General features: G+C 35.6%; 1 protein-coding gene across 4 annotated transcripts; it reads right to left on the minus strand.

Moving 5' to 3' along the window:
* LOC128263174 (ras-GEF domain-containing family member 1B) lies at nucleotides 1-27,788 on the minus strand. Of its 4 annotated transcripts, none has more exons than XM_052997932.1 (13): nucleotides 27,308-27,788; nucleotides 19,667-20,285; nucleotides 19,310-19,411; nucleotides 19,006-19,119; nucleotides 17,437-17,633; nucleotides 17,227-17,344; nucleotides 16,636-16,776; nucleotides 15,875-16,003; nucleotides 14,819-14,962; nucleotides 11,636-11,903; nucleotides 10,832-11,051; nucleotides 9,044-9,210; nucleotides 1-284 (listed from the first exon to the last, which is right to left on the minus strand). In XM_052997932.1, exons 2-13 carry the CDS (start codon nucleotides 20,066-20,068, stop codon nucleotides 214-216), a joined length of 2,073 nt encoding a protein of 690 aa, XP_052853892.1. In that variant the 5' UTR covers nucleotides 20,069-20,285; nucleotides 27,308-27,788; the 3' UTR covers nucleotides 1-213. The 4 variants fall into 4 exon arrangements, 3 of the variants coding, with proteins under 3 accessions (XP_052853892.1, XP_052853891.1, XP_052853893.1); XM_052997931.1 differs by having other exon boundaries at nucleotides 15,875-16,006; XM_052997933.1 differs by lacking the exon at nucleotides 27,308-27,788 and having other exon boundaries at nucleotides 15,875-16,006; nucleotides 19,006-19,117; nucleotides 19,667-19,807.
* Nucleotides 27,789-27,973: the final 185 nt, after the last annotated feature.

Consider the following 27,973-nt stretch of genomic DNA (forward strand, 5'->3'; position numbering starts at 1 on the left):
TATTATAATATTTTTATTCAATTACTTTACACGTTATTTATTTTAAATAGTTTTTACAGCTAATTTGTTTATTGTTAGCTACTTATCGTTTAACACCTTATGTCTCTAAGTGCTTGACCTAACATGTATTTACAGTTTCTGTTTTAGTTAACAATAAATGCATTCTTAGTCGGTAATGTTTAGTTACGCCAATATTTATCCTAAAGTACTCGACTAGTTTAAATCGTACATCAGCTTCTCAGCATTATTTGGTTCCTCGCAGTCAAATGATGCCATCATAAGTTCTGCAAAGACACAAACAACTTAAGTTAGTTATCAAAGTATTTGCTAAAAATAAGGAAAAACAATTGCTGTTTGTCCACAGCAGCAGGCCGACTGAAAATCAGGAAAAATAACAAAACTGTTATTTAAGTTGCTTTGCCCACTTGATTGAAAACGACACTCAAGCGTGGACAGGACTCAAGGACATGCTCCAAATACATTTACACAAACACAATCCAAATTGTCCGAAAAAATCTCACTGATGCGTGTTTAAATGTTTGATTTCTGCTCTTCCCAAGAGTACTATGATTTTCTATAAAAAGCTAGTTGAGACTAAGAACTAAAACAGGATATGTTGTATCCTGAATTTGTGGAAAATAAAATAACATACCTCACATATTTTTTATCTTGATAACAATTATTATAACTTGAATTGTCTGCTAGTATTTACCATAAAATAAAATAAAACAAATTTTTAAAGGGCATTTCAAGTTTCGACTATAAGGTCTTTCATTTCTTATTTTCAGTAGACCAGTGCTTTCGACCGACACGTGTTCAATGCCAGGCCTTGAGGTCTTTCGTCGTTTTTTTTTTTCGTTTATTTATTTTTAGCACGAACCCGAAGTGGTAAACCAAACTTTGAGCATTCAGTTAAAATTTATGAACCCAGAAAGAAACAATATTTAAATTTTATGCTCGTAAATGTGCAAAACAAATTAATTTGAGCAGTGAAGGAGATGTTAAATTACCACTTTAATTTATGCAAGATTATAGATAGTTTCATTACCAGAAAAGCTTTCCCTTTTGATTGAAAAATAATATACTTTAAACAGATAATAAAAGAAAATTAATGAATTTTCTGGATACACAAACGTTTTCCTTTCAAAAAAAAAACAAGAAATTTAAGTTCATTCCTCTGAATTTCATATGAATTTTTGGAGTACCCTTAGAGGACTGGGTTAAAAACAGTTTAACTAGAACAGCTTGAACCGGAATTCATTTCGGGATGGGTTAACTTCTGGTCAAGTGCTGACAAGTGTGGTAACCCCCTTTTTTTTTGCGTCGGACCACTTGCATTTTAATAGAAGGAAATTTAATAATGTTGTCAGAAAAAAAAGGCGAATTTTTCTACACATATGCTAGGGGAGTAGGAGGTGGTGTCCAATTCACACCATGAGCGCCATTAAAATTTTACAATGTTTGGTAGCAGCCTCGTTTGGTCAGCGCTTTTGGCCAACAGATGTGCGCTTGACTTGCCGCAAAATGTGGCATGGCCTGGCCGCCTCCATCTTGGTCCTACGAAAATCCCCCTTCCAAACTCTATCCTCAGTTTGTGTGTTTATGGGATTGGTGTTCACATACTCCGTATGCTTGAGCACAAAAAATTACAAAACATTCGCACGGAACGGAGTGGAGAATGAGAATTTTCCAAGCTGAGTCCACCGCCCATCGCATGAAGAAATGTTGCCGTTGGTTATGGAACATGGCGAAAACCATGGACCCACTTTTCACATTTTTTTTTGTTGTGCCAGGACTGAGGACCGGATACTGAGTCCTTTCTTTCCACGCCCTTATTTAGTTTTAATGGAGTCGTGTGTGGCGTGTAAATATTTCCCTCCTTGCTGGGCCAACTGAAGATTAGTGAGGCGGCTCGGTTCGGTTTGGTTGGGTTTTGGTGTAGTTCGGTAACTTAAAAGGGCCAAAATATGGTGTATTTTTCCACCCACACAATGTCTAACGAGCATTAGTTAGTTGCAAAATCGAAAAAAATATAAGAGAGTGGCTTATCTCCGAGTGCAACCTCAAGCTGATTGCAATGTGTGTTCTGTTTCACAATTTTTAGCCTATATTTGCAATGCAAAAAGCTAACGCTTTTTTTTTTGCCCATTGGTAAATGTAAGCTGCGAAGCACTCAAGCTAAGCTCAAATCGGTTCTTAAAGAACAAAAATAACAACGAAAAAATCATTTAAGAAGATTATGTTTTCATTTACAGAAAAAATAGTTTGAAAAGCTTTCAGTGGAATTTATGTTGATTGTTATTTATTTTTTTTAGCAGTTAAATTAAATTTATATACTATTTATAAATATAAAAACAAAATGAAAAAACAATACAGAAATGGAACAGAGTTTCTCATATCGTCTTAATTCAACTTAACTTTCATATGTCACCTGAACAAAAGCCCAGAAATTGCTTCATGTCACGCATCTGGCCAAAAATAATAGATCCTCCTTGAGGAAACTAAAAAATGGGCCTCTTCTTGTTGCCGGAGAAATATTTCCAGACCCAGTGAGGCATCAATTACTTTGGTCCAGCTCAGAAACCAAACAATAGCCGACAGCCGTAACTACTGTAAAATTGTTTTGACTCCGGTCGAGAAATGCGGGCCGAGGAATGACAGACCGGACAGGTGATAGATAACGAGGACAGTCTACGGTCATTTTTCCACACCCAAGCTACCTGGTACCTGGCTCCTGGGAAACTCTGCCATTCGAGTGATACAAGAAAGAAAATGAAATCTGCCCACAACTGAATGCCAATAACGTGTAGGATGTAGGATGTGACTTTCCGGTGGGCGAAAAGGGGGATAGTTACTAGCTGCAGTTTCCTACTATCTATATGTATTTATCTGGAATGTCTGAACTGTCGGCCGACCTGTCAAGTTCCTGCTGACAGTGACTGAAACAATATAAATCTGTGCATTTTTACTGCTCAATGGCAAGTAATAAGTAGATTGTATTTTATTTTGTTTTACAACTGAAATTGTAGTTTATAAAACGGAAAACACTTCCCTTAACATTAATCAACTATAAATGAATTATTCTAAGAAATATATTTTGCAGTATGGAAATCATTCTGTATTATATAATGTTTGTTATATTTATACTCAATAAAAATGTTAAAAAAAATAGTATAGAAATAGCTTTTTAAGTTGGTAAGGAACCTTAGCTATTAAAAAAAAGATAATTAAATTAATTTAACTAAAATGGATATTTTGTCTTGTCTTGTAAACTAATTATAATAAAAGCCATACCCCCTGGTCAAAACATTAAAGATGTAGCATAAATGTTTATTTTTAGTTTACCAACATTTATTTAAGTAGGTAATGACTAATTAAATATAACATGCATTGTTAGATGTGTAGCATTTAATCCCCAATTAAACCTTCGTGGAAATCACATTTGTCTTGAGAGCAGATAACTGAACTTAGCATCAGAGCCATTTGAACATGGCCTGCAATTTATAATTCAATTTATAGTTTAAGTTATCTGGCAAACAATGTACAGAATAGACCAGAGCTCGCCAGATGATGATGATGATGATGATGATGAGAATTAGTGAACGGCTTTGCACTGCCATTGAACCAGGGATAATTGTGCTTCGGCCAGCGTTTCAGCTTAATGAATAGTTCAAGCCTTTTGGCTTGAACTCCAATCATGGGCTAGGTCCTAATTACCATATCCAGAGCCTAATGAGCACAATTGAAATATCACATGCACAAGAAACACCATGGCAAATAGATACATATATATATATTAGTGAAATTTAAATTCCAATCCTGAGGATGTTTGTGGTGTTTGCCTGGAATTTGAGACGCTTGTGGGAAATTCCTCGGACTTGTTGGCCTGATTATTTGGTATTTGGCCTGCTCTCGAATGAAGTTGGCTTTGATGGTGATTAACAATTAATTTAGCACGAATGAAAATTTTGTGGTCTAGACTTTTGACACTCAATGTGTTGGATTATTATTAAAGAAGGAACTGGGAAAGGCAAACATTATCGCTTTTGCATTCCCCAAGCAAGGAAATATTATTCTTTGCCATTTTCTTTGCACATCTAAACGCAATTTCTGCACATTGTGTTTTGGCATTTGTGAGATGCTTTTCCCAGTCCTAGTTTTCCATTTTCCATGCAGACGTGTCGTGCCGCATCAAACAGGCATATCTCGGCCTCACATTTTGCTTGGAAAAATCAGGATGTGAGCGGAAGGCAGTCAAAGGACCTGCCAGACATTCAAGAGAGTGGCATCGTTTCTTTTTCGGTTTGTCCTTTTGACTCCATCCTCCTTTTACCAGCCATATCACATAGTGAAGTGGCTGCCTGACATAACAATGCTCATGTCTTCATAGCCCAGTGAGTGTGTGTAGTTAGATTTACAAAGCTAAATAAATAAAATAAAATAAAATAAAAATGAGGCCAGAGAAGTGCGGAGCGAACGGGGGAGAAACAATTAAATGCCTTTGTGATCCTTTGATGCGATTTTAAAAGCATTTCAGCATATGCTAAATTGTTTGCTGGAATTTTTAGCATTTTCTTTTAAATTGAAATGCAATTCTATTTGCAAGTCTAATATGTGAAATTAGATTATATTTAAACAGAAGTAATAGAAGAAGGTAAAGGAAAATATTTATATAAAAACTTTATGACAACGATTAATTTCACATTGTTGCTTGTAAAATGTTTATAATTGTTTCGAGAAATTAAGTTGTTAAGTCCACCCACAAATATTTTTTTTTAGCCATTAACCCTATTTTGAAACTCATAAATCCGTGTTGTTGTGTTAAAAAATTTACCAGATGCATTCCACCGACATTTTGGCCGGCTTTAATCCGACATACATTCCCCCTGAGGTCGTAACAGAGTAAACCAGCCAACAGACAATTACCTCCACATTAAGGGGTTGTTATTAAAAATTCCTGGCATGGCCAACATTTTTCCCAGCAGTAGTGAGTGGAAAGCCAAGAGAAGGAGCAAAGTGTATATAATTCGCTGGGCTGCACTTGCTGTTCGCTTTTTTAATGTCAGGTAAAAACTTTCAAGAATGCACCTCTAAAGATTAAGGGCATAAAAACCGAGAATAAGTACTTGTTTAGTCGCAGGGAGGAATGAAAACACGAATGGCTTAAATCAACTCAAAATGCTATACAAGTGGTCCGACGAGGCCAAAGGATAATAAAGAAAGGATGTGAAAAGTGGAAACAACGAACGATTATAAAGCCAACGAAATAGAGTTGGGACAGGAGTTGATTAAAGTCATGCAATTTGGCAGATGGTTTATTAAAGTATTTTCTCCCCTCCTGCGGTTGGACATCACACAAAAGGTTTTTCTCTGCACAAACATATATATTTTCTTTTATCTCCTTATTTTCCAAAAGTCTTTGACCGCAAGGCTGCCAGCAGGTGGCCCTTTCCTGGCTACACTTCTGCTCCTTTCCGTTTTCCGCCCGCTGCTTATAAACACGATTATGTCACAGTGTGAAAACCTCATGAGTAACCACACTGGCAAAACACATTTCATTAACGGAAGCTTTTGCATGGCACAAATAATCAGTTTTATTTGAATCGGAATAGTTTTACCAACTGAAAATGCCTTCAGCTTGTCGCCAAGTGATATAAAAGACCAACATTTATTTATGCAGTTTTCGAAAGTGCATCAAACTTGAAGATAACTTTTAGACTCGAATAGTTTTTTTTTTTTTCCAACTAAGACTTCGTTTGCATTTACGTTGCTGACGTCGGCTTAAAGTTTAGCCCAACTTTTCGACTTGGTGGACAGTTTTTCGTTTGAGTTTTTAGAAAGGAAACTGATTTAGAAGATGTTCGCATGACTTGGCTAAACAAGCAACTGCAAAAGAATGGTACCAAGTTGAGGAAAAAAGCGGTGGAAAGCCATTTGGACAGCCTGCAAAACAAGTTTGACATCGATGCAGCATCGAAAACAAATATATAGCCACAATAACAAGTCCAACTTTCGACCGGAACTTGGCTAAGTCCTAATGCTGTAAACAAAAGGAATGCAAAATGATTCTAATCCGTTTTTCCAAGGCTTTCTTAAGTAAAAACTAAAACTTATTGAAAACTTTGAAAGAAAAACAAAATTACTTTAGCCCTCTTCCTAAATAATTTAAAATTCCATCCAAAAAAAAATTATTTACGGCCAACTCGCCCCTGAATAATATAATTACATTTTCATATTTTTTAAAGAGCTCCTCGGCTTGATTGCGAAAAATGTACAAAATAAATCAACAATTTTTAGCTACCTTAATACACAAAGAACATTTTACCCACAGTTTACTGCATACGTGTAAATAGAGTTTTCTTGGCTAGCCAGCTAGCCTTGGCTTTGTGTTTTCCCAGCAAAACTCATTTAGCTCCCCGTTATGCATGGCATGAAACGTTCCCCGATAAAGTTTTCCAGCTCGAGGCTCAGGCTGTTGATTTTCCAAACACAAAAAATTCTCTTCACCATAAGTTTTCATTCTCCGGCGTTTTTTTTTTTTGTTGCCTTTAACTTCCGCTTCTGTCAAGATGCGTTTTGCCGCAACACCCAAAGACAACTTCGCTTCCCTACCGCTTTTGTTGGTATTTGTGCTGCTTTCGCCAGTGGCAAAGCCTTCAAAAGTTGCCTTCCTCTGCCGGGGTTTATAATGAGTTCGTGGATCCTATATGTGTGCCCTGAGCTTGTGCTAGCGACTGCGTTGATAGCTATGTGTTCCAAAAACGTAGCTAAGAAATAGTCTACAGCTGATGCTTGCGAAAAATATTTACTTATGTGCTTACTACTGTAGCACAAATAAATTGTTGAGCTAAAAATAATACTTAATTTTCTAAAAGTTCTTTATTATAATGTACATAAATATAATTTACAAAAGTATTTTTGGCTGCTGCAGTATGTCCTGTTGAAATCTTTTGTCTTATTACTTAATATTTTTTGTTTATGTTTAGGCACTTTTTTGTTTTTAATTATAAAAAATCTAGTATAAGTATGTCAATAGTAATGTTACCTTATTTCTTGTGCATTAATATGAAAGCATGTGTACTAACGCTTTGTCAGAGATGTCTCTAAAAAATTAAATTCAATAAAAGGCTTTAAAAATTCGATTGGTCTCAATGGCTTGAAAAAAGACGTTTGTTCATTCCTGTTTGTCGCCTTTCATTTGTGCACTTTCTTGCTGCTGTTTGATGTCTTTGCCGGCTTTCATGCAACATGTCCTCCCCGCCATCCCGTATAGTTTTTCAGGTTTTTTGTCATGTGCACATTCCGTGAAAAATATATCAACTTGCCGGGCATTGCTGACAGCTCCAAGAAGGATTTACACAAAAAAAAAAGTAAAGGAGAACGCTCGAGAAAAACTTTTTACGCTCTTCGAAAACACGTGGTGCACCTTGTTGCAACGTTGTTTTGTTGCCTCTTGGTGCGAGCTGTTTTATAGCTTTGTTGTCCTGTCGGGGCTTGAGGACATGGGAAGTTTCACAGTTTATATTTACTGAGCTGGCAAGGTTCAGGATGTGCGGATTAATTGAAGTTTTGCTTGTGGGGTTTCAACACATTTTTGTTAGAAATTCTACGAATAGTAATAAAATGATTCGTTTTTTTTATTATTTAGTCTTTTTTTGCTTATGTACAACCTTTTGATTTAACAGTTTCCAGTCATATATGAAAGTTATTAAAAAACCTTAATTTTAAAATTGTTGTATAATTTTTTCATTTTGTTTTCCTATAAGGTTTTATTCACAATGTTCATAAGAGGGAAACCCCATTTAATTTAGCATAAATAACAAACAATATTGTCCACTAAATCTCGCTCTAAGCCTTCTCCTCTAGTTTTTCATCAACGCTTATAAAAACATGGGCTGAGAAGCAACAGCCCGGAAATGAATTTTTTATAAAAACAAGGGTTCGCTGTAGTATCTATAGTAACAGCTTAAAGAGTCGAAGGAGGAATGAGCGTTGTGTCCATCGCTAAGTTTTATCCAAGTTCATGAACATTTTGTGGTAGTAAATTGTCTGTCTGTGGTTTTATTGCGGTTATTAATTTGAATTAATTAGCGGCAAATCTGTTAAATCATGGGGTTGATAATAAAGGAGTGGAATTATGAAGTGTGATATTATAATTGAATGCTCAGCAAGAACATTAAGTACTCTATAAGCAACAAGAGAGGATAATCCAATATTGTTTTCATTTTAATCCAATCGCAAGCACGCGGAATAACCAAATAGCCATAACCACAAAATTTGCGGTTTCAGTTTTTATGTTCATAATCTTGTTTCCATATTTCCCTTGTTTGTATTTTAATAAACGTTTAGTAGAACGACTCTCAAATTGTTCTGTGCCGGCAGCCGCGAATTCATTTAATTTTCCCCACGGGCTTTTCAAACAATTTAACTAGTTCGCGTCTGTATATATATAGTTCATGGAAAATCTTTTCCGTGTCCCACTAAAGTCGCAGACTGTTTTTCGCGCTGCTATTAAAGTTTACATACAACGATGAGAAGCAAACAAACAAAAGAAGACTATGGTAAATAGTAAAAAGTCGAAGCCTTAAATATGCGTTTAATAATAGAAAAATATGTTTCAAAAATATCATATTGAAGTTCTCAAAAACATTCATCACGCCCAATTATTAGATATACCGTTGCAATTATTATTAGATAAATCATTCAATAAATTTAAACAATTTTCCATTATGAAAGTGTTTGGTAAACTAATAGCAATATTTTTTCGAGTATTTATATGCTTTTAAAATATTTTTTAATACTGCACTTTATTAGTATAGTTTAGGTAGAACCAAAAAAAACTATCTTCAATTTCTTTAAGTACCACCACGTATTTTGTTAAAGTTACCTTTTTTCTAAGGGTATCGAAATTCTAACCATAACCGTATGCCAGTGAAAAATGTGCAAGATGCGATAAAATACGTGGAGTGCGAGCCAAAAAAAATATCAAGTACCCTTTTGAGGGGGTGGTGAAAAGTTTTGGACTTTGGAGAATATTACTTACCCGCCTCGCCAAGTTTTGAAGTTTGCTGCATGTGCCGGCAGAAGTGCTCGTACTCCCCGCTAGATGGCGCCTGGGCCGCCTTCATCGCCTGCATGTGTTTGGTAAATGCCCCAACAATGGCCGCCATTCGATCGAAGGCAGCCATATTGATGTGGCCATTTGCTAAGCTGCAAAAAGAGAGGGAAAACCGTTGGAAAAGCGGAGAGCATAAGTGCGAGTTTATAGTGGGGAAAGTGTGTTTTGCTGGCTGATAAAAAGTCATGGTTTGTGTTTGCCATGCAAAATGAAAAATGGAAAATCCTATGCGGAAAAGCAAAGAAAAATAAGCTAAATGCAAGGGGTTACACAGTGAAAAAAATATCCAAAAAGTTATGTTTAAACTTTCTAAAAATTTCCAATAACACATTGAGTTTTTCATTTTATTGCAAAATAAATTGATTCGATAATAATTATAAAGCTTAAACAATAAGATCAAATATAATTTTTTAATCAACCATAGTTTTTAGAATATTTCAATGAATAAAGATTTTCTCGAATATTCGTCACTTTTTATAATCTAGAAAATTTCCGGTGTAATAAGAGGCAGCTATGCAATTAATACCGAAACGGTTGGTTTAATTAGTGCATTGAAAAGTCGATTCACGCTTACACGCTTCATTTCATTACGAAACTCGATGCGACATTGAAATTTGTTGAATGAATGCGGATTTATTTCGCATTTCTCTATAGCCACTACTGCGTTCTGATTATATTTCAGAGAATAAATTGCCCCGACGGTATGTATAAGCATTTGTGAGTCTAATGAGGTCAATTGTGGCCACCAGTGGTCGGTGGTGCATACTTTATTCTTTGTTTCAACTCGGTATCGTTTGGTCCAAAGGGAGCAATGCATATTATGGTGGGGATTTGGGCCAACAGAAAGGAAGAGAGGTTTAGATTTGGACAATATATAATTTGGGATTCTAAATGATGCATTTATTAAAAATTAGCAACAGTGGAAAACAATCTGAATGAATAAATAAAAGAAAACGCCATTAGGCTTTATTTGAAAAAGGTGTAAATAAAATATTGACATTGTTAAGCTCTCAAACTGATTATATGAATTTTTAAAACAATAATTCATATTTGATCATTGTTGTTTAGCCTAATTATTAAATCAATTTTATGTCGAAAGAAAAAAGCTTTTCGATTTTTGTATTAATTATTTCCTTTTATTGCAATAACGCTTAAAATTTAATTAAAGGATAAAAAAGGTTTTACTGACAGAATGCATACAAAAACTCGATTTTATTATTAAGAACAATTAACCAAACAAATAGTTCTTTACATGAAATTCCATTAAAATGTTTGTATGATTGTGCCATCACTTGATAACGTCAATTTAAAATAAAAGCTTTAGTGAGGGGGAAAAAAATTAATTTCCACCGATTTTACTCTTGATCTCGTGCCATAAAAACAAATAAATGAAAACAAAAAAATGTTATTTATGCTATTTTTTATGAATTTCCATGAAAATGATTATCCGCCTTGTCGTTCGGAACAACATCATTTGTTTTGCCACTCTGTGGTTAATTAAATTTAAAGTGTAAATAAATATAAATGAGAGGGTAAACACATTCGGGAGATAAATGAAACAAGAGTCGAGTGGAAATGCGACTGTCGGCGAATGCGAATGGGCCATAAATTAATCATACGACCCCTTGGCCTAGCAAATATATATTTTTACTGGATTTGACTCTCGGCACGGGGATTGTGTCGCATCAATCAGGACAGGCAAATTGAACTTACGGCTGCAAACAGTTCTCACGCTCGCCCAATGCCAGTTTAACAATATCCGCAAACACTGGAATAACAACCCAATCATTTGGCTTGCCCGTTGTTGCTAATGGTGTGGTTGTTGCCGCCGTTGGCGCTGATGCTGTTGCCGTATATGTTGCTGCTGCTGCAGCTTCCACATTATTGCTGCCAGCCGCAGGCACCGGAGCTGTTTCCATTGTTGCAGTTTTTGCTATACAGAAAGAAAATATTATCAACTTTTGTTAAACCTAAATTTTTTTTATATCAATCGACATTTATATAATAAAACTGTCCACAGCGTTTTGATTTTTATTTAACTAATAATTATCGATAGCTTTATATGGTTATATACAAATTGTATAAAAATAAGGAATACAGATTTCACAATGATGTGATGGCCAACTTAAGGTTCAGATTAAAATTTTTTTAAAATCCAAATTACATAAAGCACTTGTCAAAGACAAAAGCAAATAAAGAAATGAGTAAAAAACTGGTACAATTAAAAGTCATAAAATTATTTAAGTAAAAATTCATACAAATATTAGATAAAACAGTATTATTAAAATATTTATTAATATATGTTCAATTGAAGGATTTGGTATATTAATTAACTAATTAATTAATTAATTAATGATTCAGTAAGGTTTAGGTTCTAATAATTTTGTTATGATAATATTATGTAAATTGGAACTTATTAATTTTCTTTAAAAATACTTCAGCAAACAAAATATTTTGTTTAATATCAGTAAAATTGATTAAATGAGTTTTTTCCTCTGTGTCCAATTGCATTCTTACCGGAAGTGCCTGTTGTGCCAGCCACTCGCCCACTTGTCGATGGCCTCTCATCCAAGTCAGCGGCTGCAATGGCCATTGATGGTGTGGCAGCTCCGCCTCCAGGACCTTCTGCTCCTTGCCCCGCCTGCTCCTTTGGCGACTTATCAGTCTTGAGACCCTCCTGCTGCTCATTTAAGACGATGGCCTGCTTCTGCCATAAATGTCCATGGCCCTCGGCATGGCGCTGCATGCAGTCCAATTGTTGACACGTCACTTGCAATTTACTCCACTGTAATCAAATCGAAATCCATAAATGAGCATCATTTGTAGTGGCAATCTTGATACGCGCCCCATTCCCGCCAGCGTTGGGTTCTGTTTTCGTTTTTTGTTTCTCTTTTTCGGGCTGTAAAAGTTTATGGTTTTGTTTGTTCTGTCGGTCTGTGTGAGTTTTATGTTTGTAATTTGCCCCGGAAAGCTTTAGATCGAATTTTATGGGCGGCATTTGGCTTTCGCCTGATAACATATTAATTAGGATTTCGCGGAGCATCAAGGAAATGCTTTTGGGGGATTTTAGAAGTATTAAACTGAAAAAGGGACAACGTCTTAACCAGGGTTTCAGAAATTTATTGCGATTTTCAATGAAAAATATTATTTTTTGAGCTGAATGCAAACGTAAAGCTAGTGTCTCGTTAGGAAACACATTTAAAGCACAATTTTTTACACCTCTTGTTGGTAAATGATTTAAAGTTGGAACTTTCTTGTGGTCTCAGTCGGGCACATTTATTGCCATCATCCAATGCGCACTCATAAACATTTCAGGAGCAGCTATAGAAATATATTTCTGTAAATCTCTCGAAACACAATGCATGCGACACGCCCACTTTTTGCTGCTCGAATTTTGCATAGTTCTGTAAATTTATGCAATTCCCTTTTCATTTTTATTTGGCAAGGGGATTGCTATTTTTACATTTTTCGTTGCACACTTTTCAGCACCCATTGTCCACAAAATTTATAGCGAGAAAAATTCAGCGTAACTAAGTTAACTAACTAACGAACTAATAATTAAAATCTTACTTTTTATAACATAAAATAATAAAGCACTAGACAATTTACATTTTTTCAGATAATCTTAACTTTTTTAAAATATATACTTCAAATCCTAATGGAAAGAGGAAAGAGGGAAAATACTTTCAAAATGAATAAAATATAAGCTGAAGGCATTTAAAGTACCAAAAAGTAGCGTTAAGTAACTTTTAACTTGATTTTAGTATTATGAGCGGGCAAAAAGAAAGCTAAGCCTAGTGTTAAATTGCGGCAGCAACAAAGGGAAGCAGAAATGTGGAATCCATTAACTAATTAAAAAGTTTTTTAATGAAAACTAGCAGCAATTGCTGCTGAATGCACGGCAACCTGCTGCGGTGCATTAAGGGTGTGGGTGAATGGAAGCAGGACTAAAGGCGAAGGTGCGGGCGTCGTGCCAAATAAGTGAGTAAATATATAAACTTGATGAAATTGGGCCAACTGCAGCGAAAATGTGGTTGCTTGGGCGTGGTCATCTCTTTTTCTGTTCTCCCCCTCAATTCAATTTTTTTTGGCAGCAAGAGGAAAATCTTTTTGTCGGTGGAAAACCTTTTGTTGTTATGACAACGTGGAATAATTAATTATTATAAAGTTTCGTCTTTGTTAAACAGTTAAATTCCAAATGCGATAAAAAAAAATTATAAATACACAACAAATTTAAATAAAATCCGATAATAAAATATCAGAAAAATTAAATAGAATTTAGTTACATGCTGAACAAACAGCATTGGCCAGAGCTTCTCCATTACTTCTTTCAATATTTAACTTTAAACCGACGGACCAAATCCGAACATGACTCTAAATCTTTTAAGCTCCTTTTCGCCAAAATGCATTAGGCTGCATAAATATCTGCTGACACGAACAAATATCCTAGGCATTTGGTCCAAACCTCGAGGCGAAAGGATTTTCTTCGAGTTTACACACACAAATAGTAAGAAAAAATGATGTGATAGAGTGTAACAAAAGAGTCATCCATATTTTCTTTAAGAAAAATGCTCTTTTGGCTAGATGCAATGTTAAATCTTAAGTTCATGGGTAATGGGGGTACATGGACTTTCAATTCCTGCTTTAACATTCAAACATACATTAATTTGCCTACAAATTGTGGTTAATAATTAAAATTGACTAAATAATTTGGAAAATAAAGCTTTCCTTTAGTATTTTAGTCTTATGCATGTGTAATAGAGTGTTTATTTCATTAGATCAAAACATTTCTTTCAATCCATGCCTGTAAGTGGCACAAGGCCCTGCTTTCTAACTTTTAACAGCATGCAATTGCAGTGCACATATATAAGCACACTCATATGGCAAAAGGAAGAATTTTATTATTCATGCCCGTTTCCTTGTATTCTTTGAGCAAATGAGTATACTGGTACTTGCGCTTAATATAGCTTTAGCTCAGCTTTAGTTTCACATCTCCGAGTTTATGGAAATTTCCTTGTCGAAATGTTTTCTCTACGCCAAGAGGAAATGTCATCAAATTGATGTCAGGGCCAAATGATATTCTATTTGGTTTAGTGTCTCTGCCTCGCATTATTTTATGCAGATGTCGTCGTTGTGTAACTCCAATTAATGTTTCACTGCGCAATTTGCCGTGGGAATTATGAACCAAAACCCCATTTCGCTGCCTTGCCACGTAATTTGCCTATAAAACTGTTGTCTGTTTAATTTCAAGCATTCATTTTCGAAATTTATGGAGGAGCACGTTTCAAGTTCTATTTTAATTTTAAATAATGAAAATTTAGTTTTGCTTTCGACTTTAAGAATGGGCGTGATTTGAACCATTTTATAAGGTTGGTTGAGATTGAGTTATCCATTAAAGAGTGGTGTTTGCCGGATATTAAATATATTAATTTAATACTAATTAGTTTGAACTTTAATTGATCCCTTTGAAATTAAAGCGCCATCGGCAAGTTAATTACAGCCAACAAACTATATCCAGCGGTAATGAATTTGTCATTAAATTAGTTTTTGTTTGCGATAAATGAAACCAATATAAATTAGATTTTTTGGTTGTGTTACATAAAACCATATAACAGCAGTGTTTTTTTTGGTCGTCATTAATTACAGCTTTGCACAAATTAAATGGAAATTATTTGGCATAGTATTTGATAGTTGACTCACCGTAATTTTAAGCCTGGCAATGGCCGGCGATTCCAGGGACTCCAGTATGGCCGTGGCACTATTATAGTTGCCCACGAGTAGGCAGTATTGGGCCACACCACTCCAGAGTTCCACGGTTCGGCTCCGTCCCTCGATTCCACCGCTCTGAAAGCGCAGAAAACAATGATGTTACAGCGGGTACGGAGAAAATGAAAGATTTATTTGATTACGGAAGTTAGTTAGACAATCAAGGGCAGGAGGGGCGCCAGGACGGAGGGCCGAGCATCGGACATGCCTGGACCCACGTGACTTGGCCAAAGTTTTAACGAGTCGCTTACACGGCCAACTGGCAAACTGTCAATGAGACAGTTACGAACGGCATAAATTATAAGCCAACTTGCCAGCATGCACCCTTCATACAGCTAGGGCCACAATAGAAGAAACGCCTATGTAGTTTAAGGAAGAGATCCACAAATTTAGTTGTTATCAAAAGCAAAGGTTGACTTTAAGAATTCGTCCGAAAAAGGTAGTAGTTTGAAACTTCTTATATTAAACAAATTATGGTTTTTATAAATACTACAACCAATAGCGAAATTGTTCTGCTAAGAAATATATTAGTTCAAAAATTCTTTTTTGAAATCTTGACCTAAAATTCTAATTTTATATTTCAATTCTTTTAAAACAGCTTTAGTAGTAAAGTGCTAGTTCTGAGAATATCTTTTTTTAATTCTAACAAACAATTATAACTTGTTATAATGATAAAAGTGTATATATTTTTTATGAAAATCATAGCAGGTTCTTATGGACACAATCCTGCAAAAACACATATATCTTTCTTCCTTTAAAATATTGGTTCTATTATTTTAACAGCAGCTGTTTAGGCCAGGACTTCGCTGAACGTGCCCTCCCTGCATATTCAACATGCATGGGAATTTTAATTCAATCCACTGGGTCTAAGGACTCATGCGCTACGTTTAACTTCAGACCGGCTCGGTTGGAGTGAAGTGGAATTGGACTTGGAAGTGAAGTAGTCGCATTCGTGCTGACCCCCAAATGGTTATGAGCTCGTCCACTCACCTGCAGTATTTCATTGCAGACAAACAGACGGAGACGTGCCGACCAATCCAGATAGGTTTCCAGGTTGCACGTCTTCTTCGGATCCTGGGCTCCTGGCGGTGCGCCCGACGTGGATGGTTGGTCCCATTTCTTCTGCATTAAAAAAAAGAGGAGGCGGCACAGAATACAGAATACAGAAAACAGAATACAGGACTGTTGTTGAAATGAGATGATGGGCAATGGAACGGCGGGGCGCATTGTTAATGAAGCTGCTTGTCGTCATTTTAATTGCATGTCCTTGTAAAACCCGGCGAGTGTGTGCGTGTGCCAGTGTGCGATTGTTTGTGCGAGAGAGTGCTGTGTGTAATTTATGCAAAACAGCAGATTGTTCTTATGGCGAATGTTGACTTATGCAGAGGGAAACATTTGCCATCGAGCGAGCATTTTACTTGAGGAATATAATTCAATTGAGGCGAATAAGAATTTCTTGGGGTGTTCATTGGAGCAAAACGATGGGATTGCACTTTTATTCTTTAAAAATTCTTATTTAATAGCATTTTGTATTTACAGACGTTGAAGGATAAAATTAAATAGAATATAGTTTTAAAAAAAGTATTAAAAAAAATTATTAAAATGGAATTTAAAGTAAATAAAGAAGATTCTTTACATTTTTTAAAAACTTGTCTTTATTGATCTTAGAGTGATATTCTTTTCTGCTAAGCTTTTCAATACTTTAAATTGTATTAAAGGAGTTTATAAATAAGATTTTTTCCAGTGCTTACCTGTTTATCGAGCAGAATCATGCTGCTGCACTGAAGGAACTCTTCGCCGCCAATGTGTTTGGCCAGTTTCTTTTCCAGCCGACAAACGATTTGTGCGTACTGCGTGGCCGTTGGACAGTTGAGTGGAGTATCTACTGCAGACTACAGGGAAAAGCCCCAAAACAAGGCATAATGGGAAAACGAAGAAAACAAGAAAATTGCCGGAGATTAGGAGGATTGTTTTTAGCTCGGTCAGTGTTGTTTTATGAAGTACATTATGAGCAAAAAGTCTTTATATATGTATACATCTATTTTTAAAATTTATAAATCATTTTCTCATTGGCTTTAATTATTCTGAATACTGAAAATTTTAAGTAGAATAACTTGTGGCTTTTTATATATATATAATTCAGGATAAAATTATATATATTTTTTTTGTTAAGCACCAATAAAACCTAAACTTTTGTAAGCCTTAGAAATTGATTGTTACTCAGAAGTCATTACTTTTAATGTAGTTATTTTTTTTAGCTTATTTAAATGCCTTCTAGCTATATTTCCAGTTGTATGCCCAAGTCGACAGCACTGATCCAGGTACTGAAGCTATATACTCACCTTTTCGTTGGTCTGGCAGGCTCGTAGGTCCGCCTCATGTCTCTCTAAATCAGTCAGTCGTTTTAGTAAGGCACTCAGTGTTTGGGAGACAGCGGCTTCCAAATGCGAATTGGAATATCTGTGCCGGGTATCAGAGTGGAGTGAAGTGGAGATGAGAGGGGTTAATTGGTTGCGATTTGGGCTAGACGGCAGAAAGCACTTTCTCCTCACCTAGCAACGATATGTTTGACATGGCTCATCATCCGCTCATCCCGATAGTCGTAGGGGAACTTAGTTGTCCATTCGGTCAGCAGGGCGACCAAGGACTCCAGGCATTCGCTTTCAGGTACCGAGTCCAGCAGTCTGCCCAGCAATTCATGGGGTCGCAGGAACAAGCGGCAGGATAGTAAGAACGAGAATACAAATTCCTGCATCGAAAGTGAACAGAAATAAAACTAGATTAGTGGCGAGCTTAAGGGCTATCAAACTTCATAATAAAATGCAATAATCCCTGGCAAATGGCACTGAGAAAACTTAAAGCAACATCTTTATAAAATTTTTCAAGTATTAATTGTTTTTTTTAACTATAATTTAGTACTTATTTAGTTCAAGAGTTGCAAATTAAATCTATAATAAATACTTAAAACACCTACATTTTTGTTTTTATTTGTTTTACTTTTTTTCGGTTTGCTTTATTTTCTTGTATTTTATATTTAATGAAAATAAGCACTCGAAGATCTTGTACAATTTAAATCTTGTATATTCTTATATTTCTTGTTGGGTGAAGTTATAAAGAAATGATTTTATTTTTTGTCCTGCATTTAATTAAAATTGGTTTGTTGAATCAAGAATTGCCAAAACTATTCGAAATTGTATTTCCCCCAGTGGCTTATCCTCCTCAGATGGAGGATACCACCAATTAGTAATGTTTTTGTTTGTGTTTGTTGGTCTTTCCCAACTTTTCCTTAGCCCAGGGCATCGCACATCAGCCTCATCAAATTAGCGCTAATCTCTGGATTTGTTTGCAACGAATTAATTATTTTTGCAGTTGCTGCCTGTGGCCTCTGAATGGGCGACCTTACACACAGGAATGTCCTTGCTTGCTGGCGTTCGGTCCCTAGTTTTGGTTGCCACTTGGGCCTGGGGTCCTTGATCCTGGCCAAGGGTCTCGCCGGGCTGTCGGTTGACTTCTGGTTAGTGGTTTGTAGCTCGTGCCAGCAATTGCAACTTGGCTTGGATTCAAGTCTTTAAGTGTCTGCGACCAAGTTAGAACTGATTTGTATTTAATTTGGCCTGTACAATACGATAATGGAGCTAGCTAGTATTTTTTAGGCAGGAAAACTTTTTGAGTTCAACCTTTGAATTAAATTAAACCTTTTAATTTTTGGTATTTAATTTACCCATTTTAAAATTTGAATTTTGATAGTCATACTTTCACAAAATTAAAATAAACTTAAACAAACAAGACATTTTAATAATTCAAAACCTTCTTGCTTTATTTATTTTCCATTCAAAATTTTTAAATACATTCATTTATTTATGCAAAAGAAATTTAAAATGGAATATTGAATTATAACGTAATCAAGTGGTACAGATATTTTATACATTATTTATTATGCACTCGACATTTGCCTTATGTTCACTATTTACCCTCTTTCTATACTAAAATTCATTATACTCACACTTACAGTTACAAATATTATTTGAAAAATAGTCAAACAAAACATAGACCTGTTCTTTTTTTAGCACTTTTAAATTTTACTAAATTTAAAAATACAATTTTTTTTATAGCAGACTTACCTTATCTAAGTCCAAGACATTCTTGGGCAAGAGAGCTTCGACAAGGGAGTCCAATGGTCCAGAAACTATTCTACCGTTTATGTACATAATGCCACCGAACCCCAAAACCGAACTCTGTGAAAATATATACATAAGTCATATGAAAACAGTCATCTAATGGTTTAATTAAAAAATAGTTAGTACACAACAACGTAAACTAAAATCAAACCAATTTACTTATCTAATTAAATGCTGGCTGGTGACAGCCTAGTGGAAATTATTATTTAATTGCCAAACAGTTGCCCTTAATTACCGCATAGCTTACCTCAAAATTAATATCACATTGGCTGCGTTTGTGCGGATTTTTGGGCACATCGTACTGAACCAAATCGTCCTTGTTCGGCCCAACAGGTTTTGTGTTGCCAAGCTGCGAAAACAGACAAACAAGCCAGTATTAATTAAATATTGAGAGTTTATGGGAATTGGTTGATTTCTATTTGCATTTTTCCAAAAGTTTTAAAATTTCCAATTAATCTAAAACATAAATCTGATTTTTAAGTTTATGGCAATTTTCCTAAAATCAAGGAATTTTGTTTTCTGAGTGTATATTAACTTTGCTTTTATAGGAACAATGTAATTATATTTTCGTGTGTGGGCCATCATAAATTGAGTAGCCACTTACCTCGACTTGTTGAAACCCCATTTCCAGATCGTAGGCACTCAGCTGCTCGGCGCTGTGTCGTCGCCGGTAGCGAATGTTGCCGCTCAGAAGGGCCATCTCCGCTGTCAGATGTCCCGGATCGAGCGCGAATATGCCGCCCGGAGGTCCCTGTAATTCCGCTCCCTGCGAATCCACTCCCGATTCGCCCAATTCCGGACAGCAGTCATCCGCAGACTCGCTGTCGGAGCTGCTGCCACTGCTAATGTGGCACCGCCGACGATGGTGGCGCCGGTGGTGTTGGTGGTGGTGTTGGCGACATTTGTCCCGATCGCGCTGACCCCGCGACTTTTGCAGCACGGTCTGCTTGCAACGCATTCCGCAGGCGATGGCTGATATCTTACTGGCATAAAAGTACATCGCCATGTGTCACGTTCGTTTCGCCGCTCGTGACGCGGTCATGTGTGTGGGGCTGTTTGGGTTTTTTCGGAGGGCTGGGTGGGTTTTGGGTGGAGGCTGGACTTCCTGCTCGATTCCCTGCCTATTTAATGCATGAGCACGCAGCGGGCAGGTGGCAAGTTGGCCGTCCCCATGGCCAGGCACGTCCAATCAAATGTCAATTACGAGAAGGATTAGAAGTTACCTGCACGGAGAAAAAACTCAGAGTTAGTAAACCAAATTTCAGCGACGAACAGAATAGATACATTGGAAACATTATTTTTAGAATATTATTTGAAGATAACACAAATGTTTAGTTCTACGTAAGTCCTTATAACATATTATTTAATTAAGTAAACCTTTGAAAGTACATTTATAAACATCATTCAGTAGCTTACTGTTAGACAGTATACAAATGTATTCCATCAAGGTTTTGCAACTTCCTAACTTGTTTAAGCCAAAACAAAATTTTCTTATTTGTTTATTATATTCTTTGGAAAAAGGCTTAAAGTTTAATTTGTGACTTTTAAGTGCATAAGTTCTACTGACAGCTGGACTTTCGAGCAAGAACAAATTCCCTCTAGACGGATCAGCTTAAATTTCATTTTGTTTTTGCCTCGGTTTTCCAATTTCTACACTTTGAATAGGCGGCTTTCGGCTTTGCCCACACAGAGGGCAAATCAAAAATCAAATCTGTGAAAAAGTGCGACGTTTTATGGCTCACTGGCTCGCGCGGCGTCAACAAGTCAACGTTGCGGTCAATCGTAGCACATTACTCATACGCCGCGTGGTCGGGGCAGGACCAGGGCTTAAATCACTGCGTGTCGGTCGTTTCGCGTGTGTGTGTGTGTGTGTGTGTGTGTGTGAGAGTGTGTGTGTTAGGTTATGGTTAGGGTTATTATCCCTTTGGGGCCACTTGCAACTCATCAGGCCATAGACATGTGCGCCTCATCAATAAGGGCGTAACCGTTGGGGGTAGGAGATTGGCCATCACCCGGGTCGATGGCAGTCATTAAATCACTGCAGATGCGTTAAGGGCCAACTCACAAATAATATCACAACTGATTTATGGATTGGTTCAAGGTTATCAATGAATAAACACTTTGCCTTTAGTGGGGGGAAAACTTGGGGGGGGGGGACTGGTTTGTTTGTATCCGTTCAAGTGGAACTAAGGGTTTGCTGATTTGGGTTCACTTCCTGGTTGTAAATAATCATTTTTTGCGATATTTTTGTACATTTTGTATGCTTTGTAATTTTTTTATTTAACAGCAGTTCCCACGGTAATTTTAAATAATATTCAGCACAATGTTGAAATCCAAACCATTTTTATTTGTTAATGTAATATTACAGATTTGTTATAGAATAATCCTATTAAGTTTTAAACAGCTTTTCTTAAATATTTTAAAGAAATTTACATGTGTAAAGCTTATAATTTAAATTATTTTACACGTGCGTGTAACAATGACAGAGAAAATAAATCCAGCAGGAAATATGATAAAAAACCTTTAAAGAGGGAAACCCATTTGATTTCAGGGCATTCGAAGATGGAAAACACGGAGACGGTGGCGGTTTGTTTTAATGCAGATTAACCACGCACAAAAGATAATGATGCCTTGGCCGAAAACGTATAAAGATGAAATCTACATATCATATTAAATATGCAGAAGCATGAATCGGAAGACGATGTACGTGTGCCTTAAAAGGAATTCCAAATACAGGAAGTGATTCTTGGCACCTGACCAACTGAATATGGAAATGAGCGATGAAATCCAATTTATATTAAGTTAATGCTCACTCAGTTATTGTGGTCAGCCGAAAACTCAACAGCTACCCTTAAATTTTCCGGGAAAAATCTATGTTATTGACGCCAATCCAAGAACCCAAAATCGAATGTTCATTTCATCCACTCCAGATTCATTTAATCTGACATCCCTTGCCACAAATGTGGCACCACTCGCAAATTGCCAATTAAGGCCACACGCTTCTGTCCATATGTATTTGTATATAAGTTCTTTTTTTTTTTGTTCTGTGTGATTTGTTCGTTACGCAAGTCATGCATAATAAATCATTTTTGCGTACAATCTGCATTTCAATTTTGACAACAAAAAGGCTTTACAGGCTTAGGCTATTCAAATAAAGTGTCTCCCTGGACAGTCTATAAATAAATTTTCTGCCATACAATATAGAATCAGTCAACTTTGCAGCTTAACAAATTGCACATTTTTTTTTGGTAAATGGATCAAAGGATAAATCCATAAAAGAATATTTTGTAGTTTTCTAAGCAAACAGATGCTGCAGTCAGCTGTTCAACAATCGAAGATAACTGCTCTTATTTTTTATGTTTTCTAATGTAAGGAGACAAATTCACAAAGCTGCATAATCCGGTCAAAAGTTGTAAAATTACAATTGTAAAGGAAATATGAATAGACGAATGTGCCAAAAGAAAATGCTTACATATATTGGATAAAAATATTCGAGCATACACAGATATGCGGTCTTATTTGCATACAGCTGTTCTCAAAATAATAGTAACTTTTTAAGCTTAAAAACATGAAATTTAAAATCGTTTAAAAACGATTATATATATTGCTACGATCCGAATTCGATTTACAAATGTTCTTAAATATGGTCTATACTTGAGAAAATATAATTAGTTTTTTAATTGCTGATATAGTAATGTGTTAATAATTTTTTATTGGTTAGTTTACACAAATTTCATAGGCCAATTACTATTTTTTTGCATCACATTTGTGCATATTTACATTTGGCGTTGCCCACATTTTGGGGCAGCAGAATATTACCATGCTCAAGTGAGCGTAACAAAGGCGGAACACACACAAAACGTATGATATGTACAACCGGCCCAAAACTTGTACACACTGAACTACAAGTTTTGTCGGTCCGAACCGCCCATCGCCAAGGATATACTGTAGACAAAGAGTGGAATGGAATAAATCTTTCTGCCATTTTTTGTTGGCCCGGACAGAAGCTTATTATAATTCCAATCATGTCGTCAGACTGCAGGCTCGCATCTATGCAGAAGTTTGGCAAATGAAATATTTTCAATTTTAATATCCTCTTCTTTTAAGGGCCAAGTAACCCGACAACAGCAATCGATTTGGATTGGGGGCCGTAGACACAGATTGAGAGAATAACGAAAAAATATCAATATGGCTGACACATTTTATTTCGTTTCAATGCCCATTACCGAACGCCCTTGTCTACACTTTTCCGCTCAAGAGCACAAAAATAAAGCAAAATTTATGCGCCAAAAAAAATCAATCAATTACATATATTGAGCACAATAAGGTTGTTCCAAGAAGGTCGTATATTGATTGCAAATAACTTGGGTCCTGCGAAATGAATATTGAGTAGGGTTTGAGAGGAATTTTTGCTTAACAACCGCCATATATCATTCGTACAAAAGTATTTTTTTAACAGGTTATAAATTTGTTTTTCAGTCTATGACTTGAAATATATGATTTGAGTGGTTTGAAAAGTAATCAAAAGTGATATTTGTAAATAATATTAAACAAGTAAATAAATTCTGTAAAAAGGTCCTAAATAGGCTTCTGCGAGGATAATTGAAGTCAACATAACCACAAATTTCCACTCCACCGCAGCCATGATATATCCTTTACCAAAGAGTAATTATCAATGGTTTTAACCACAATTTGTCTGTTGTGTGTGATTTCGAAATTACCACAAGAATACTTGTTGGTTTCACTTGCACTTGGCCTCTGGACAAGCTTAATTATTAATAATATAATTAGAGCGAAATGCAGCTGTTGATGGCGGCCTGGTGTTTTTGTTGAGAAATAAATTGGTTGCGGTTGAAGTGTGCTCTGCAGGCTAGGCAAATTTTGCTTTTGCGTTTAATTTTTAACGGAAGTTTGCTTGTTAAATTTCATTGAATATCTGCAGCTCGAATGTTTTGCATATTTTTACGCCAATCTCAACTTTGGCCGCACTCCAAATAAGTCTCGGTTTTGGCCCTCGTCCTTGTCGTTTTCGTTTTACCCCAAGGAGCAGCTGCTGCAAGTGTCCTCAAATCTATTAGCATAAAACTGATAAAAATAAACTGATGTCGTTGTCGTTGTCGCCGTTGTCAACAAGCAGCAGTGGCAGTGCAAACAAACAACAACAACAATCAGCTAACAAGAAACTGGCAACAAATTTGCGTTGTTTTGGCTAAGCACTTTCAGCCAAGAAAGACAACCGCAGAATTGTGTAAAATTGAGGAACGAGAATATCCTACGATTTTGCATTTTTAGAGCTTAATTTTGCTAAACTTATTTTCTCTTTGATTAAAGATTCCTTTTACTTAAAATATTAAGCCCTTGTTATTATTTTAGTTTTTCTTGTTTCATATTCAGGGGTTTGTTTTTTATTTTTTGTTTGGTCTTTATCTATTTTCCATTTTCAATTTAAGTTATCAAAGGAAGAAGATTTTGTATATATTATGTGATATATTTAATCCCATATTCCTTTTTTTGTTACTTACGTTGTGTTGGCTGATTATTTATTTAAAACGCTGTGGAAAATTTTCTCTAGTTTACTTTATTTAAATACTTTACTAGTTCCTTTCTCGATTTTAAATAGATTATGCATTTTTTTCATTTTCCATTAACGTTTCATTTGAGCGGATTGTAGTTTTGTTTACTTTCACTTTGCCCGTTTTGCTTTACTAAGTTTGCTTTTTATTTTTTTTCACTGCCCGGGATTTAAAATCAATTATGCTTCTTTTTTTTCTTGTTTTTATTTAGTGGCAAATACTTTTTGCATTGACCAAGGGTATTGACAAAAAAGCCATTGATTTTTAATATTTATCACTTGATTGGTTTGGGCAAATAGGAATTTTCCATTAAATGCTTTAGCAGTCATTTATCTGTTTACTTATAACATTTGATTTGCGACTATAGTTTTTTATTAGAGATTATTTGAGCAATGAGTCGTGAAAATTGATTTTAATAGGATTATAAAATAGTTGGACTGAAATGATTTAACCACACTTTGTTATTTAGTACTTGACAAGTGACAAACGATTATTTGTAAAGAATTTAAATACTTGTATTTCACTTGTTTACGAATTTTTTTCAATTTAATAAATGAATACAAGCAACTCACGCTTTCGTGTTTCATATAAAAATAAAAATAAATAAATTAATGCTTGGTTCAAATGATAAAGTGCGCAAAACAATTTTTTTGATGAGCTTACAGAATTAAAAGATTAAAATGATTTAACTACATATCGGCGAGGGATTTGTTTTTGTGAGTTGATAAAAATATATTTTGTACACATCAAATAAATTGAAATAAATTAATTAAACAAGACTCAAAGTTACAAGTTTTTCATACAAACCTTTGGATAAACGAGAAATTCACAACTTGTATTTACAGACCCGTTTTCCCCTTTTAACTATTTAAATTGAGTACAACTTTTTGCACATTTTCTTGCTTTAAGTAGATTTTCCCTGGTGCTTGAAGGACAGTCGGTATTTACAATAGATTTAATTAGCATTTTTCACGCTTTTGTCTGCGGACTCAAACGTGTGCTAATAAAAGTTTCTTTCAAATTACATTGACATTGTCTCTGGGCTTGTTAACTTAGCGCCATTTGTAAGGTTTCAACGAAGGCAAAGTTAAAAAGTACTTTTCACTTGATTTTTCCTACCCCACATTTTTCCGCTCGACTGACAATTTTTTTTGCCTGGCTGACGATTTCACTAGGAACAGCTTAAAAGTAAAAAAAAAGAACTCTAAACGAAAAAATTAAATAAAAAGGCGGTAGGGAAACTGTCAACGACATGACTCTGTGTGTCATAAAAGTGGCGCAAGAGGAAAACCGAAATTAAATTACTTTGACATTCTATGTTCGACCATAAAAAAATGCATTTAGGTCAGCGACCTAAATTGTGAGAGAGGCCAGATCCCAGTTACGATGGCCAAAATTTATGCAATGCCAGCGACGAGTAACCGTATTTAATGACTTTTGAATTGTTTTATCAGACAATTTATTACAATCACCGCACTGAACCGGCAACCGCAGTAAACCTAAGCCATGCAAATTATTCTCGTTTTTTTTTATTTTGATTTCTTATCTGCTCTTCACATTTTTATGGCAGCTGTAAAGCCAACGAAAAAAAGTCAAGAAAACGGCTCAAAGTCTGAAAGTATTTCGGCATCATCATCAATCTTTTTCGGCAAAATGTTGGCAACTGCACTGCCAAGACAATTGACAAATTGTCGATGGGGTTTTCAGTTGGGTTTGCCTTGGTATTTTTTTTGGGATATGTTTATGCAAATGCATTTCAAACTGGTTAAAAAGTGGGGAAAAAGTAAGTCCAAATGGGGTGGCTAGGGATATAATTTAGATGATCAAAGATTAATTCGTTTTAAACACAGATATAAGTTTCATTGAAAATATGGGTTTAATTTGAACATATGACAGGATTCAATATTAATATAGGTAATTAATTTTATAGTTTATTTGTTTGGCGTTAGTCGGAGTGAAATACTAATAATTAAAAAAAAATGTTCGTCTTTTAAGCTTTAACATAATCCCTACTATGGAGTTGAATAACTGCAGTTTATTTGAATTTTTGATCACTTACATCATTTTTTTGTTGTATTTAAATATATAAATACGCGAGGGTCTCAAGATGTTGTTCCAATGAAACTGCTCGCGACCTATCCAAACATAATTACAGTATGTATATGCTCGAAAGTATGTCAGATATTTCGCCAATTAATGATTCTCCATTACTCGATTACAGTTGAATTCGAGGATTAACTCGACGGTTCCGCTCGATCCATTAATCGAAAATGCATTACTGTTTAACGGGCATAAGTAAATGGCAGTCGATGTACGAGTGCGGAAATGAACAGTTTAAGCCAACTGCAATGGCATACGCAAACGGGTTAATAAAGGCGCTCAAACAAGGCCGAAAACCGAACACAAACTGTTGGGGATATGGCAACAGCACATTCTATATGTATATGTCGGTATATCGAACGCAATGAGGCACCCGACATTATCGACATTACCGGTTAACGGTAACGGTTACAGGAACGCATAAATTATCCATGAGTTTTCGTTGTGGGTAGTGCTGCGTTTGCCAATTTTTGCCTTTTTTATCGCATGAATTTTAAGCAAGTGAAATGTTTGCCTATTTATGCGAGTGTGCGAGGCTGAAATTACAAGTTAATCGAATGTTGCATACTTACTAGGGCACTCAGTCGCCTGGAACCATATGCGATATTACTTATTTATGCCCACCAAAGAACACTTTCAGCAATTTAAATTCATATTTATTGATTTTTTGTTAAGAACTCGCTGCCACGGTTGTTTCAGATCGCGTTGAATAGGAATCCGTTGGGTGTGGTAGTTTCAGACAGTCTTTTGATGTTACTGACATGCCACTTTAAAAATGGAGGGACCTTTTTGGGATTTGGCAATTTTTATATTCCTTGCTTTCTTGTTAGTATTATTCTTATTAACTTGTTATCATTAGTGTTTTATTTATTTTATATCTCAAATAAAGTATTAACTGACACTATTTTATGCTTTAAACTTATTAGTGATAAAATATTTTTTTTTTCAGTGGCACACCTTTTGTTTTATTTAAAAAATATTATTGTTATTTAAAATGTCTTTTGTTTTCTTATAATATTAAGCAGCTTTTTTATATCCGTTCCCTGAACCGCACACTTACAGAATCCACGACGAACTGAAGTATGGACCAACTTCGGCTGCTATGTTAAGCGTGGTTCGACTGTTTTTGGTTCGACTTAACAGGACTCTCAAAATGCTTGAAAAAGGGACATTTTAAGAGAGTCCTGAACAGAACTTGTTTCAATCAAACATGTTGGAAGTCCTTAGAACAATTTAGA

Source organism: Drosophila gunungcola, unplaced genomic scaffold (genome assembly GCF_025200985.1).
Source record: "Drosophila gunungcola strain Sukarami unplaced genomic scaffold, Dgunungcola_SK_2 000001F, whole genome shotgun sequence".
NCBI lineage: Eukaryota > Metazoa > Arthropoda > Insecta > Diptera > Drosophilidae > Drosophila > Drosophila gunungcola.

Excerpts from the sequence above, each read along its gene's own strand:
- LOC128263174 (XM_052997931.1), bottom strand. The coding sequence starts at position 20,068 with ATGGCGATGTACTTTTATGCCAGTAAGATATCAGCCATCGCCTGCGGA. Across the intron at positions 16,777-17,226 it reads CCTGCCAGACCAACGAAAAG|TCTGCAGTAGATACTCCACT; the intron begins GTGAGTATATAG and ends TTTTCCCTGTAG. Across the intron at positions 9,211-10,831 it reads CGTGAGAACTGTTTGCAGCC|CTTAGCAAATGGCCACATCA; the intron begins GTAAGTTCAATT and ends CTCTTTTTGCAG.